This window comes from Mytilus trossulus, chromosome 4 (genome assembly GCF_036588685.1).
Source record: "Mytilus trossulus isolate FHL-02 chromosome 4, PNRI_Mtr1.1.1.hap1, whole genome shotgun sequence".
Classification (NCBI taxonomy): Eukaryota; Metazoa; Mollusca; class Bivalvia; order Mytilida; family Mytilidae; genus Mytilus; species Mytilus trossulus.
The window spans coordinates 77,632,784-77,649,368 of record NC_086376.1 but is presented as its reverse complement, the minus strand read 5'-3'; the positions used below and the strand labels follow the sequence as shown (position 1 = coordinate 77,649,368).

General features: G+C 32.1%; 2 protein-coding genes across 2 annotated transcripts; both read right to left on the bottom strand.

The window, feature by feature from the left end:
- Positions 1-64: 64 nt before the first annotated feature.
- On the bottom strand, positions 65-3,411 carry LOC134716029 (protein TTE1956-like). The gene is made up of 4 exons (XM_063578701.1): positions 2,923-3,411; positions 2,166-2,290; positions 1,286-1,416; positions 65-636 (listed from the first exon to the last, which is right to left on the bottom strand). The coding sequence occupies exons 1-4, from the start codon at positions 3,369-3,371 to the stop codon at positions 400-402; spliced, it is 942 nt and encodes a 313-aa protein (XP_063434771.1). The 5' UTR covers positions 3,372-3,411; the 3' UTR covers positions 65-399.
- A 4,985-nt stretch (positions 3,412-8,396) lies between these two features.
- On the bottom strand, positions 8,397-13,754 carry LOC134716027 (translocon-associated protein subunit beta-like). Its single transcript, XM_063578697.1, has 6 exons — positions 13,641-13,754; positions 12,752-12,915; positions 12,202-12,300; positions 10,301-10,412; positions 9,592-9,669; positions 8,397-8,559 (listed from the first exon to the last, which is right to left on the bottom strand). The coding sequence occupies exons 2-6, from the start codon at positions 12,913-12,915 to the stop codon at positions 8,449-8,451; spliced, it is 564 nt and encodes a 187-aa protein (XP_063434767.1). The 5' UTR covers positions 13,641-13,754; the 3' UTR covers positions 8,397-8,448.
- Between the last annotated feature and the right edge of the window lie 2,831 nt (positions 13,755-16,585).

The following is a 16,585-nucleotide window of genomic DNA, read 5'->3' as shown; positions in this document are numbered from 1 at the left end:
CATCCTGCTCTGGAGGAAATGGAAATACTGGATTGACTGAAAAGTACATTCATCTTCATAAGGGCTTTTCTTACGGCCATAAACCCAATTATTGCATTTTAATTGCATACATTATGGCACAATTTGAACTTTGTGACATTCTACCACACATACAAAAATTATTGAAGTATCATCAAACCCAAACCACATATATATTTTTTCTGGAATAGCCCTTAGATAATAAAAAATTGATAAGATAAAATACCATACTATGTTCACCTCAATATGCACATTAATCTGTTTTTAAAAAGATAAAGTACACCTCAAAACATAAAACACTCTCCTTATTGATACATGTAATAAAAAAAAACCATGTGTTTAAAGGCGTTTTTATTCAACAAAATACAAAAATATTATATATTATAAGGAATCATGAATATGTGAAGTACTGAGAAATGAAGCAACCATCATTCCGTAATAACTGGGATGATAATTTGCATAAAGTGTTGGTTTCCATGATGACAATTCCCCAGCATGCATCATTCCATGAAGCATGACAAGTCCAGCGTATCCACATGATAAAGCTTTATCAACATACTTTGCTGCTTTTACAGTCAGAACAGATTGGTCCAATGTCATTACCCACTGTCCTATTGCCTAAAATGGAAGAAAAAATTGTATTTACCAAACTTATGAAAATCAAAAAAGGAGGAAAAAACATATACTGGCTGTAACTTCTAATATTTATCAAAGAATGGAATACTGAATTTATGTATTTCATGGTGCAAATTTCTATCTACTTAATCTTTTTTATTGATTTTTTTCTCCAAAAACTGTTAAAATACAGCACTATATTTTTTTATCTAAGAAAATTTTAACTTTAAAAGTAAAATAATTTAATGACGCCTTTTATGCATAAAATAATGATATCATTTCTCCATTATTGTCTTAATAGGATAAAACATGAACAAATGCAGAAATATAAGTGTAGGCATTATACACACATCAAAGTAATTTGTAATATGTTGTTTCTACCTGCAGTTAGGGGAGGATCCACAGGAATTTTTGTAAGTGATGGTAATTTCATAAAACAGATTATAACAGGCTAAGCATATCAAGGCAAAACAATTTTGGACAATTATTTTAAATCACATAAATTGTAGGCACCCACTCCCTTATGGAGCTACATGAATGGTTAATTCTTAAAATTTTAACAGGCCCCTCTTCAAAATTATGTTGCCTAGTTTGTGGACCCAAGTTCACCTTTTTTTCAAATCTGGGATCTGCATCTGGATCCATAACTCACCTGATCAAATGGTTCTGCTGCATCTGAGTAACCATAGGGACCAGACTTGAGGTGTGTATGAGCCAAGTCAGCACTTATAATGGTCACCACTTTCTGTGGTAAATTTTCTAAGTATTTATATAAGGTAGATCCTGAAACATGATGTTAAATAGTCAAAACAATATTATATATTATTAGAGGTCTCCTGAAAGCAAGGTTATTGTAACAACAACAAATTTTTGCAACAAATTTTATAGGCAAAGATGTTTTGATGTGCAGATATTACAAATACTTCTGTACATAACCATTCAAGATTTTTAATCACAAAACAAAAAATTCAGTTAAATAGGTTTTTAGTAGCTTTGGATTTGGAATGCAGTATTTGACAGCAATTATCTCTTCACATTTTAAAAGTACCATAAATCTTCAACTATTAGGCTATGTAACTAACTGTTTTAGGTACAGACAAGACAAGACTTGTTTTTATTGTTAAAACTTTTCATGCTTAGAAAAACACAAACAGTATATGATTGATATATAAATAGAATGTTGGTTTTAGTGTGCACTACAGATGACGTCTCTGAAGTAACCTTCATCAGGTATGCTTAGTTTAGAAAACCCATATCGCAACATATGTAAGAGTCTAGTAGCAAAACTGACACTGACCCAAATATGCTGTTGATGGAACTTCAATTCACAAATAAATTCTGAAGGAAAACTTATTGTAGATTTATGATAGCATGATTTCAGCATGTCAGAAGTTGTAAATAATGTCAAAATTATATGACAGTTCTTATCCATTCGTTTGATGTGTTTTGTCATTTGATTTTGCCATGTTTAGGGACTTTCCGATTGAATTTTCCTTGGGAGTTCAGTATATTTGATATTTAACTTTGTATACCTAGCTTTAGTAGTTCAGGAATCATAGTAACATCCTGTGTATATCTTCTACTGGGTTGAGACAGTATTGCCACTTTAACTCTATTGATATTTGGTAAAAAGTGCAAAGGAATAACTTCTCCCCACCTGAAATGAGTAAATATTTCAGAAATGCAGATTTTTTTAAAGTGATATTTATTAAAAAAAAACTCTTGGGTCATTTTACATTCACATTTATTATAAATGCTAATTACTAAGTGCTTAAAAGGGGCTACTAGCTATAATAATATTATTATAAAGCAGATATAAAGTGGCTGATAGCCTTTGGCTTGATTTATAACTGTATTTTAATATATATATATATATACATGATCTTAATTGATGATAGGAAACTTTTGAAACTGAATGTAATTTAACATTCTATTCCATTTTTGTGTCCTTCAATAAAATAAAATCCATTTGAACTGAACACTTTCACTCATCCCATTTGATGGTGCCCCAGTTTTCTCTTTCTCCTGGTTTATTACCAACACTCAAAGAGCTTTAAAATAAGACTTATAGAAGTTGCAGTTGGGTAAAATGATGGGTACCACTAGTGGAGCAGGAAAGATAAACTTGAACTTGATTTCTATGTAGTGGCTTTGATATTTTGTCTCCTTGGTATTGTACTAATGTATGTGCACCTTTTGTTGTTTTGGGGTTGTTTTTTTTTTTTTTTTTGTGGAACAGTAACTTGGTGTTATCTATTTTACAATTTCCACTAACACCTTTATGCGTACCTTAAAGGAAATAGTTCTTCGCTCTGACCTGGTGGACCAAATGCACTTAACCCACTTATATTTGAATAAGTCTTCATGGCTTGGATTAAATCAATAGAAGTAGAATTGTCTATTTTTATCTTTATTGAGTAACAGCACGATGGGCACTGACAGTTGTCCGTATCTGCCTGTCCATATCCAGCAGGATTCAGGTAAAATACAAAGTTATTTAAATCTGATAAACCATGTGGTGTGCTTAAGAAAACAAGGTCAGGGTCCAGTGAATCAATCACTTGTCCAACTTCTTGACATGATTTGTGTAATATCTCGGCTTCATTCTTTGCAGTTGCATTGGTAGTGTTGAAATGCGTTGGATCCAATGCAATACCACCATGTGGCATTACAAATGTTCCAATAATTCTAGCATGGATGAGCTTTAAAACGATGAAAATGACAGCGGTAAACAACATTTCTACTTTCGGTTTGATGTTTTGTTGACCTGAAGTGATCGGAAATTTAGCGGAAAATAACGATCGACACTCGGATTTAAAATGAAAGTGAAAATAGACGACGTGTCGCGAGTAAAAGATAGATTATATAAAGAAGAAGTTTTATTCATCTAATTATATAGCCTTTGTGAACATATTTTTAATTTATTGAATTCAGAAAATAGGAAAAAATGTCATGATTAAAACAAGGATTTTTATTTTTACTATGATAAACGTATTAAGATAGTCCCAAATCCTTGATTAAAATAAAATAAATCCACTTGTATTTTTGTCCATCTGATGAGTTAAGCCTTTTTCAACTGATTTTCATATTTCGCTCTTATGTTGTACTGTTATACCACCCTCCCAGGTTATGGGGAGGATTGGGATCCCGCTAACATGTTTAACCCTGCCACATTATTTATGTATGTGCCTGTCCCAAGCCAGGAGCCTGTAATTCAGTGGTTGTCGTTTGTTATGTGTTACATATTTGTTTTCCGTTCATTTTTTTAAGGTAAACAAGGCCGTTAGTTTTATCGGTGCCTTTTATAGCTGACTATGCGGTATGGGCTTTGCTCATTGTTGAAGGCCGTATGGTAACCTATAGTTGTTAATGTTTGTGTCATTTTGGTCTTTTGTGGATAGTTGTCTCATTGGCAATCATACTGGCCACATCTTTTTTATACTACATTACAGTCTTCTTTTACGTGCGGCCGTACCAAAATTGTACCTGTTCTTACATTATTTTCACGTAAGTAATAAGTTCATTTATGATACAGAAAAATCCATGCAAAGTTTATTTTGTAGATGTATGATTATTTACTACAACATTCCACAGGCGCTTGGATAGACTGATGATGCAGATATGATATATATATATATATATATTTTGTTGATTAAAATATTTAATTAAGTACATATCATATACCCAATCGCCTGTGTAAAATTCCACTAATTTATTTTTGAATCCATATTGAATTATACGGAATATTGTGTTTGAGCTACCTCCTTCGACCTCCATATTTCTAAAGATAGTAGTTCTTACCCAAAGTTTCATTCTTGCTTAAATTCATGTTTGTATAAATCGAATGACTAATGCTGCACCGGCAGTATCAGACATGTCACAGCATTTTGAGCGCTATGGGCAGTTTATTGCAAACCGGCAAGGGATAATTCAAGATGAAAATTGTGGAAGAGATGTATATATATATGAGTTGGTGTCATGATATCACAGAAGCATGGGTTCGCATCCCGGCGAGGGAAGAACAAAAATTTTGCGAAAGCAAATTTACAGATCTAACATTGCCGGTTGGGTTGATGTTTAGACGAGTTGTATAAAGATAATGTACACAGCCATGTATCACCATCATTGATGGCGATCCGATATATAAATCTATTGTAGAGTTGTCACTGTCACGTTAAATATAATTATTTTCTGTGACTGTATCTTACATTAATTGGTAGGATCCTTTACTACAGATAATTGAGCTGATCTGTAACAATAACATCTTCATGCCTTATATATCATGTACTGTAGTACGCCGCTAGATTAAAACTGACGAGGAAAGGTAACACTCGGCCACTGAAAGCTTTATTTTAGAGGCCAGGTGGTCGTGTGGTCTAGCGGGAAGGCTGCAGTGCAGACGATTTGGTGTCACGATATCACAGTAGCATGGGTTCGAATCCCGGCGAGGGAGGAACAAAAAATTTGCGAAAGCAAATTTACAGATCTAACGATTGTTGGGTTGATGTTTAGACGAGTTGTATATATGCATATTCTGTGAAATGAGAGTAAATGCATTGCGTTTAATTTTCATAACAATTGGTAAAAGCAAACTATCGGAATTCTAATGGGGAACAATTGTGCCCCTCTTCTTGCCTACTTTACCTTTATTCTTATGAGGCGGACTTCATACAAGGACTTCTTAGGAAGAACAAAAAGAGACTTTTCCGCTATATAAATGATGTTCCATCACAAATGATTCAAAAATTTAGTGACTGTTGAACGCATATATTCCATCGAACTAGACATACAGGATGCAACAAATACAGTTAAATCTTCTTTTATCTTTACTTACATCTAGCAAATTGACAATGAGGGTCGGATGAAAACAAAACTTTACGACAAAATAGATTATTTCAGCTTCCCAGTTGTGAAATTTCCATTTCTATGTAGTAACTTTCCAGCAGCGCCTGCATACGGAGTATATAATATCTCAACTGATACGATATTCCTGGGCTTATTTTTCCTACCATGTTGACGCCATCACGTGTTGTTTGACTGTTGTGGATATCGGATATGTTCCTTATGTCGTAACTACCCCGTTTCCTTTCCACTAATGCGACCTACCAAATTAGACTATTGACCGGGTTTATAATAATATGACTCAACACGACAGGTGCCACATGTGGAGCAGGATCTGCTTACACTACTGGAGCACCTGATATCACCCCAAGTTTGTTTGTGGGGTTCGTGTTGCAAAGTCTTTAGTTTTCTTTGTTGGGTCTTGTATACTATTTGTCTATTTGTCTTTACTTTTTTTAACCATGGCGTTGTCAGTTTATTGTCGATCTATGAGTTTGAATGTCCCTCTGGTATCTTTCGCCCTCTTTTATGAAGCAACGTGACTTACGTGTGTACATCAGCAGGACAAGAACAGCACAGTTTATGTTACCTCTGCTGCGACAGGGACGTAAATTCCCAAAAAAATAATCATGGGAATTTACATGTTTAATGGGAAGCTTCAATCTTGCGATGCACTTTTCTTCTCACAAAATATTATATATGAGGACTGAGGCAGTCCATACGAAATAGGACAAAAAGTCTTTTTAATAAACTTGAGTCTTTACAGGACATTTTGATAAAGTTCGTTAAAATATTTTCAGAAAAAGGTTTTTATCCACAATTTTTTTTATAATAATGTATTTGCAACCAAAACGGAAAAAGACATAAAATAACAATTTTTGTACTTCCAAGTGTAGAATCTTTGTTACCAGGAACAAAGCTATACTGATAAAAAAAAAACTATTTTTAAAAGACACTTTAGAGACAAAAGGTACACAATTTTCATCATCTCTACCCATGTTTAAAGAAAGGAAGAACATATTAAAACGTTAGGAAAATGTCAAAATAATGTCATCTCATGCTTTTGAAATTGAAACTTAAGCGCTAGCTTTATCCCCACTGCCACCGGGGTAAACACCTTCATTAAGCAAGTTTAAACATTTAAACTAATATAAACATGGAAAATGATTGAAATATATGTAATAGTTCACCAAAATCTTAATTAAACAAAAAGGGGGGAGTGGGGGTTGAAGATGTGTCTAGCTTACAGCTTATGAATATGAAGAAAAGTAACTGTATTTTAGATCACAAATCTGCTACCAATAATTATGAACTTTTTGGAAATTCGAATTGTTTTAGTTATTGTACTTTTTAAATGGACTAGCTCATATGTGCATAATGTGAAAATTGATATGTACATTGCTGTGAACTAATCTGATGATTATGAAGGTTGCTGTGTTCGTTATCATGTCCATAACCAATACAATTTGTCTATGTGCCAGTTTACAAGCTTACATCTTAAAAGACTGTAGAATTAGTAGTCGTTGTTCTCATACAGAAGATTTAAATGTGAAAAGCTGATGAATTAAGCCTATGTTGATAAATTTGAAGATCACATCTTGCTGATCACTTTTGCTATTTGATGTTTCTCATTATCAATTAGTGTTCATGAAAATAAGAAAAGAAATCATTGTAAATATAAACATCAACATGCAGACATCTTATAGGTCAGGTTTTCACATTAAATCTTTTATGGTATTATTCTTTACAAAGCACACAAATGTCAGTATTCATCTTTAAAGTAGCAAAACCTTTAAACAGACTTATTAAGAAGAGATATATACATGTAGTTACAATACGGTTGTCAGGTCATTAAAGATTGCCTATTTTGGCTTTAATATTGATTCACTAATAGGGTCTGTGCATCGGAATAAAACACATTATTCTAAAACCAGTTGTTGGCATGACACAGGTTATGTACTTCTCATATATTTCATGATGGTATTATACTAAACCCCTAACAGGAGGGATTGTGCCTGATATTCATATGATGAAGACATGATCTTTCAATCAGTTTAATTGAGGTTCTGGAGGTGGCATGTTAGTAACTGCTAGAAGTCTGATGTTATTTATGTATAATTGTCATTTTGTTTATTTTCTTTTGTTTCATAGTCTGACATCAGATTTCTCTTAAACTGAGTTTTACTGTGCATATTGTTGTGGGTTTGTTTTTATTCTACATGGGCTAGAGGTATAGGGGGAAAGTTGAGATAAAAAAAAACTCTTTAACCCCACCACATTTTTGCGCCTGTCCCAAGTCAGGAGCCTCTGGCCTTTTTGCTAGTCTTGTATGATTTTTTATTTAAGTCTCTTATGTATAATTCAGAGTTTAGTATGACGTCCATTTTCACTGAACTAGTATACATATTTGTTTAGGGGCCAGCTGAAGGACGCTTCCTGGTGTTGGGAGTTTCTCGCTGCATGGAAGACCCATTGGTGGACTTTCGCTGTTGTCTGTTCTATGGTCAGGTTATTGTCTCTTTGACACATTCCCATTACCATTTCAATTTCAAAATTCACAAAACTTTTCAGGGTACCAGCTCTGTAAATGAGCCAACCAAACATTGGAATATTAGTAGAACTTGTCTTGTTTATCAATTTTGAAATACAAACAAATATTTTCTCTCTTTTATACTTTTTTTTATCTAATCATTTATATTAAAATTGCAAAAATATGGGATTGTCAACCATGGTTTTAACAATGCTTCAGTAGCATTGCTACCTATTGCCAAGTTTGGTTCTAATTGGCCCAGTGGTTTGTGTGAAAGTTTATGAACAAAGACACCTGATGAGAATAACTCACTTAATTCTTAGGTGTAGCCCTTTCACTCATGCAAGCTAACAACAATCAGTTTATAATTGTTCACTGACAAAACCGGTGATAAAATTAAAAAAGTTTTTATTAAAGAAAAATTACAATTGCATAGACAAAAGTTAATTTTTCTTTGGTTTTGGTTGGTCATATCGGCTTTTGCTTCTGTAAAATAGTAGAAATGGAATGACTAAAGATGGCAGGGTCATCACAGCAAATACTGACCAGTCCAACTGAAAAATAAATAATACATGTTTAAATTTCATTCAAATAGTTTATTTCAAACAGATTCATTTAAGAATTGAATGCTTCTTTTTTTACATTATTGGGATGTAAAAGCGTTGACCGAAGTACATTTTGTATGAAGCACAGAAGCGCTTCATTCTAAAAATGTGTGCACGGTCAACGCTTTTACAAACCTATGAAGTTACAAAAAGAAGCATTCAATACTTATAATTACATTTTTTAGCTATAATCATGAAAACACGAATTTTATATTTTTCTTATTTAATTCATCTGTGCACTTTGTTGTGGGACCAGGGGTTATTATGAATGAAAAAAATGCAATTGCTGAAGGAATAAAATGTGGTGTGCAGTTAGCCAATCAGAATAAAGTATTATAATGAAACATATCTAATGTAATTATAAAAGTATAAAGGTACTACTTTATATGTTTTACAGCTAAACTTGTTTTTATGTGTATGTTGTGAAATGTACATGAATAATAAAATTCAGAATGGAAAGTATGCTTGAGTGTCTACTAATAAAAAAGAGAATAAGATAGATATCATCTAAGTTTTAATTTTAAATTATCTGTCCAACTAAGTTAAACAGCTGATACCCTGATTTTTTTTACTCCTATAGGACATACAAGATTATGATATTGTGAAATACTACATGAATAGCATACTTGTACATTAGTGTTAGTGTGTAACATTGTAAAACAAACATAACTTTTACTTCTGAGTGACTTCTATAAATCTTTTTAACAAAAACTGCTCTTTTCAAAAGCACTAATGATATTTACACCAGTTGAAGCAGCATGCACTGTGTGCCACTTGTCTGATGCCCCAGACTAGTAAAAATTGATTCAGACTAGAGAAAATTTCCAAAATTGATTTTCAAAATTTTATATAGTCATATTATAGGGACAAGTTTGGATATTTACATGTAGTTTCTGGAATAGTAGATGAAAAAGATTTTGATGCAGACTGGTGGAAGACTTATTTGACAATACTGACAAGCTTATAATTTTTAATACTTACTACATGAGGTGAGAATTTTCTATCAAAATCTTTACTATTTACAATTCCTCCTTCTCCTGGGGCAGAGGTGTATCCAAACTAAAAATAGAACAACATTATCTTCTTTGTGCATAGAACAATAAATTAATATAAAACTAATAATATCATAAAACTGGAGGCCAGAGTATATAATGATTTATCTGATTACGAGACTGTCTCATTGGGAAAATGAGAGCAGTGTTCTCCATTTTGCTTTTTAGTATCATGATAAAGTAATGCTATCTTGTTTGAATGTGATTCTATTTGAGACTATTTGCATAGAGATAGTGTTTTGAATGTAATGCTTTAAATTTTGAAAACACAATGGTATTTAAAAGTTCCCATTTTACTGTGATGCTTTATGAAATAATTAGGTAGAACACTGCAGAGAGAAAAAAATAATTCAAAAATGCTAAACTTAAAAATTTCTTTTTTAAGGATTCATGTTCTTTCTCTTAATTTCCATGTAGATTCTTATACAAGGTTGAATTTGTTACTTGCAGGTCTAAGCTTTTTTATCAATATGATTAGTACATGTTTATGTTTCCTAGTGCATATCATGACATTGAGTACAAATTATATTGTCAGATCAGAAAGTGAAATGTGTAAATATGAACTGCTTTTTTTGTAACAAAAAGACGAAAAAGCAGAAATGGAGTCTTGACAAAACAAAATTTATTCACAAACTTACTGTGCTTTCAGCTGCGCCTTCTGTTTCCTTGTAACTAACAACACCAGATGAGAAGTTGAAGTATCCATACTGAAGAGGTTTCACTACAACTACATGTGTAACATTAGATGCACTACAAGTTAAGGAAAGCTCATAACTGTTTTTCAAATGTAATAATTTATTTGGTTCTCTGTAAGGATTTTTGAAGGCAAGTCCAGGGACTCTTTATTTTGATGGTGACATGGTGAGTTCAACAGTAAGGAGAACTCAGAAGATATTGTAATGCAGTACAATTCATTATTTGAGTCCCCATGACATAATGGAGCAATGAAATAACATTAAAATTTGATTACTTTTAAACTTTTGCTACAAAATGATGTGTGTTATGTTTATACAAAATGTATATATATATTATATATTTTAGGGGGTCTCTTATTCTGTAAACATTTTATTATCACCCCTTTTCCTCTAATCTTCAAAAAATTAGACCACACATTTCTCTAATCTTCATTTTTTTGCCCGTTAGTCCCTAATATTCATTTTTTAAGGGCATTATTCTTTAATCATTTAACCCCATCCAAACCCTCGTGGACTTGCCTTAGTGAGAACCCTGTTCTTTTAATTGTTCTGTATTCTATGAATGGAACAAGTTTTAAGGTCAAGTGAAAGTAAATGGGCTATGTCACAGATTTCATTAAAATCTTACATGCAACTCTGGAACAATGAATTAAAACTGAAAATCAAAAACATAATGCAATCCTATCTTTTATTATTTGAAATATATTGGATTGTATTCTTACAAAATGTGTGAACATTTGTATTTATAGAAAACACATAAAATCAGCAAATAAACCTCTAAAATTTGTCTTAAAATCGTCAAATCTTTAATTCTACTCCATAATTTTTTCTTAAAAAAAATTCTGTTGTTGATACATTAATTTCCATTTGAACAACACATAATCAAGATAGTCACTGACTTCGTTTTTACAGTAAACATCATTCAAAGTGCTGTTCTTCAAGAAAAAATCTAACAAAACGTAGAAATAATTGTAATGTCATCCTGTTGCAGGCCATGTTGTGTTTTTTTTATGTTTTTCACTTCATTCATGGAAATAAATGGAGCAATAGACCAAAAACGAATTTCGGTGACCATATGATTATTTTATATCATTCTATTTTTTTGTTTTTTTGCCAATTTTCTGTGCATAAAGCATCTTTGTATACTAAGAAATTTATGTGTCAAACACATATAGTTTTTAAGAAAAATATATGGAGAAGAATTTAACACTTTTAAGACAAATTTAGATGTTTTTTTGCCAATTTTCTGTGCAGAAAGCATATTTGTATACTAAGAAATAGTATACAAATATTCACCCTTATTGAAAGATATTAATCTGTAATATTTCGTATATTAAAATAAACCAATGCATTGTTTTCTTCAATTTTCAGTTTTAGTTTAATGAACCAACATGACCAAGGTTGCTTGCCAAATTTAAGCAAAATCTGCAACATTGACCATTTACTGTTCCTTGACCTTAAACTAAATTAATGTTAGAAAAATTGTTTCTCATAATGTCCGTATATCAGGGTATTAATTTGAGCTTCAATTACACTAATGCAAAAGTCTCATTTGTCATGTTTGTAGTACATGCCATTGTATGCAGTCTTAAATAAAAGAAAAGCAATATTGAATAGTTTCAGGATTTAACCATTTATGATAATATCATTTATCCTCCAGATTTAGTGAAAATATTCTTGTTTTGTAAAGGCCTTCTTTTTAAAAACACTTCAAAAGTATAAAAAGTTCAACATTTTGAAAAAAAAAGAAAAGATAATGATTTTCAAATCAAACACATACATGTGTAGCTAATAATAGATCTTATGATGGTGAATGTATGTAACACATGGTTGAGAAAGGATACGGTGCAATTCTGTCCCATTTAACTTCTAAGTTTCCACGAACTACTTCAAAATCTGCTTCAGGGAAACCTTCATCCCGCAGAGCCACATCTAAGGCAGCACTGAAATCATAACAAAATACAATGACTTTTAAAACATACATTACAAATCATTTAAATGTTTAAAAAAAATGTTTTTATGTACAACTGTCTTTTATCAATGTTTACATGTATGAAATTAATGTACCATACATGTATATCTTCATTTTCATATGTGTAATTACAAAAATGTATATAAAAGCACTGGGTCAGTACCACTGCTAACAGCATAAGGGTCATGCAAACATGTAACATATCCATGCCATAAGGTTGTAAACATAACTTAATTTACTAGTTACAATGAATGGTACAACTTTAAAATTGACCAGTTATCATGGTTTTCTTTATTTAGTGTAGCCTACATAGGGCCTTTAATTAGCGGCCTTTATGATTTTATTCTCCGCCCTGTTTTATATCTTTACATACTTCTTGTACTTGACCATAAGTGTATTTGATGTTATTTCCTAATTCTTACCTAGCTCCAATATTAAATATTTTATATTCTACAGTTAAATCTCTTCCTTCTACTAAATACTGATTGAGTATATTTTTAGATGCTAACAAACGAGCTGAATTTTCCTCATCTCCAAATGTATAACAGGTAAAAGATAACAGTATAGCTGCCACCCACAACTTCATCTAAAATTAAAACTACAATAATTATTCTATACATCTTTGTTGTACATGTATATATATATATATATATATATAGTTTTTTTGTTAAAATTCCATTCTTACAAATGTATAAGTTTTATTGTTCAGCGTAAGCGCTTAGTTTTTACATTGCAAAACCCTTATACTTAATTTAATGTCACTTAGATAAAATCAACACACAAAGTACTTGAATACCCCCTCCCCCTTTTTTGTTAAAATTTGGATATGAAGGTCTAGCCAAAGCCTTCTTTGAAAAACCAGGGTCAATGCATACTACATGCCATTACTTAAGATGCTTCCATCCTCATGTATTAACTTAACAAGGAAACTGTCATTGAATAGTATTCTAAAAAAAGGGGGGAGGTTTCAGGAGCACCACAACAGTAATACAGCTGTAACTGTTACAAACATTTCAGGATAAAGGAAACTGTTTAAGTAAATTTCAACTTTCAAAATATTGATGTTATAGCATTATCATTACTTATTGTGGCAAAGCAAATGGGAAAATATCTTGCGTCAGGCATTGTCAAAAATTATTTGTACAGCCACGTCGACATACGAATCACTGCATGGGAAAGCATTTAAACAGTGCAAAACACTTATCTAAATTGACGAATCGAAACAGTTGCCATAATTTCTTTACAAGAAATTGATTTCATTAAAAAAAATCCCGAATTATTAATAATGTTCACAATTTTTATAACACAAACCTTGGATCTAGTACAATGCCGGTATGAAAAGAAAACGGAAGTGAAATTGGTGTTGGATATGGATTCGAATAAAGGAAAGATTTAACATGTTCAATCAACGTGGCTGTTTTGCCGCAAGCTATGTAAGGTTGTTTTTACACGTGAATAATACCAGAAGCAATTTCATACAATACAAATTAAATTTGAAAAATAAAATGACTGGAGGAATTTTCTTGAACCATTGCCATTTGGAATAATTCAAAATACCGGCTAGATTCATTTATATCTCCGACATTATTTCGGCTTATTTATCAGTAAATACATTTAAAGTTAGTGTATATATAATAGAACTTTCAAGAAGATACAAACATGTTTTTAAAAAGCGTTTTCTTGTTCAAAGAAAAATAAATCAAAACTGAATTTCGGACTTTTTATCCTGACTTTTTGTCTGTGACTTTTTGTCCTGTGACTTTACTATGATATTCTATCATTTTCATGATGTCTATATAAAAAAAATATATTTGGTATGATGCCAATGAGACATCTCCCAACAAGACACAGAACTTAACAAGTAAATGTAATCGTACGGCCTTCATCAATAAACAAACCCCATATAGAGTGGGTTAGGGACTTTCTATACCAAATGCTCATTTTCGCCATAACTTTCCAGGTGTTCTGCAGTTTATGTTGAGGTCTTTATTTTTTTTGAAGTTTATTGATATTTCTTTATGAAGATTACACCAAAAACAAAATATTCTTAGCTTGAAAATGTGTTTTTTTTGGATAAAAAAAATCACATAAAAAGTTAGATTAAAGGCTACTTGAAAGTTCCCGTTATGTCAGTTTGTCAAAGGGGGACGCATATATATTCGCCGTTTAATACATCTATTTAAAACCAAATAGCTGCAGCTTTAAACAATATTTATCAAATTAATTTCATTATAAATGAATAGCAGACATTTTGACAGGAATGAAGAACTGGAATTTAGGGCAATCAGTCAAAGAATTACTACTGAGAAGTATTTTTTTGAAATCACTTTTTTCATTTGTCTTATTGTTAAATTTATAAGCGTACTTACTTACTTACTTACTTACTTACTTACTTACTTACTTACTTACTTACTTACTTACTTACTTACTTACTTACTTACTTACTTACTTACTTTACTGCATAACGGACAGCTATAAAACTCATAAAATAAAAGGCTCGAAATGACAAATGTAAAACAATTCAAACAAGAAAGCTAATGGGCATAATTTACGTACAAAAAATGAACGAAAAACAAAATATTTTACACATCAACAAACGACAACCACTGAATTACAGGCTCCTAACTTGGGACAGGCACATACATACAGAATGTGGCGGAGTAACATGTTAGCGGGATCCCAACCCTCCCTAATCTGGGACAGTGGTGTAACAGTACAACATAACGGGAAAAACTGTAAAAAATCAGTTGAAAAGTCTGATGGATACAAATAGAAATACATCTAACAAAAAAAAGAGTGGACGTGGTATGCCTTTGACAAAAAAAGGAAAATACATGTACTAGTGAAAGAGTTTGACACTGAGAATTCATAGATATCATGATAGCTATGAAGTCTTAGTGTATCAAACAAGTTAAAAAGGCCGAATGAGGTACAAAACTGACTGAGAGCATTGAAGACCAGGCATACATTCAGAAACGAGTGCCAACATTTTAAGCTTTTTTAGTTTCCATTTATCTATATTCCATTAGGCAGCACTTGCATATGGATCATGTATGAATCACCTTGTTTATGCAAGATTCCAGGTATGCCTTTCGTAGTTTACGTGATATCATAGAGAGTTGCTTTCCGAAGCACATGCTTTCATTCCAGTGGAATTCGTGTTCAGACGACCTTCTGTAGAAGAATTAAATGGTACACACCTGGATTGCACTTTATCGTTCACTTACTTGAGCAGCATAGTAACATCTGAAGGAGGAACAGACAAAGTCATCAGAGCCAGAAAAGAATAAGCAAGCACTGCATTTTTTAAGCTACATTACATCTGGAGGTCAAGCAACATCTACAGGCCGTTTTACTATGTATTCTAATTTCAAGATATCTCATATACTGAATACAACAGATCATTTAAGCAAATTTACATTTAAAATTTGAAAAAAAACAAATGTGTAAGGCGAGGGGATACCAACTGACAAAAAAAAAAAAAAAAAACATTTGCAAAAAACATTAGACCACATGCAACAAAATTATACCATACCTTATATATTCTAGGAAAAGGATGTCTATGCAATCATAGTTACGCTGTCATTTGTATGGCTTTCAAATGCATAATAGTTCCAAAAGCGCAAATGCCTTTTTTATTGTTGTTTAAATTTAGTCTTACCAGATGCTTGTCTCATATTGACATTGGCAATTATACATCTCCCGTCGGCTTATTTTTACAAAAACGCAAAAATCGTCATTCAAGGAAAACTTATATGAAACTCGACAAACGATTGTCTTACTGGTCATTTTGAATTTTCTCTCAATTATAGTTTTCAAGATATTAGGCCCCCCCCCAAAAAAAAACCCCAAGTAATTAAAGGGCAATAAAATGCTTCGCAGAGCGCAGTCTGATACGACCGTAGAGATTGAACCACAAGCACTCGTCTCAGAATTTTTTCCCCTATATAAATTTTCATAACACAAAGGTTATACAAAGGTATAAAGAGGGAAAAATCGGAGACGAGTGCCTGTGCTTTGTAGTATGGACTTGTAGTACAATTTCAGAGAGATCATTACACTTACAAGTTATTATCCATAAACCACAAAAATGCTTAATTGTTTTGGGCCCTTTTTGACGCCTAATTCCTTCATGAATGGGGCAATAATCCTTAAACTCAATCCCAGCCTTCCTTTTGTGATATGGAACCTTATAGTGTGGTACAATGTCAGAAATCCATACACTCACACATAAGTTATTGTCCAGAAACTACAAA

Excerpts from the sequence above, each read along its gene's own strand:
- LOC134716029 (XM_063578701.1), bottom strand. The coding sequence starts at position 3,371 with ATGTTGTTTACCGCTGTCATTTTCATCGTTTTAAAGCTCATCCATGCT. Across the intron at positions 2,291-2,922 it reads GAAGAACTATTTCCTTTAAG|GTGGGGAGAAGTTATTCCTT; the intron begins GTACGCATAAAG and ends TACTCATTTCAG. Across the intron at positions 1,417-2,165 it reads TCCTGAACTACTAAAGCTAG|GATCTACCTTATATAAATAC; the intron begins GTATACAAAGTT and ends ATCATGTTTCAG.
- LOC134716027 (XM_063578697.1), bottom strand. The coding sequence starts at position 12,915 with ATGAAGTTGTGGGTGGCAGCTATACTGTTATCTTTTACCTGTTATACA. Across the intron at positions 12,301-12,751 it reads ATATTTAATATTGGAGCTAG|TGCTGCCTTAGATGTGGCTC; the intron begins GTAAGAATTAGG and ends TTATGATTTCAG. Across the intron at positions 8,560-9,591 it reads GAAAATTCTCACCTCATGTA|TTGGACTGGTCAGTATTTGC; the intron begins GTAAGTATTAAA and ends TTTATTTTTCAG.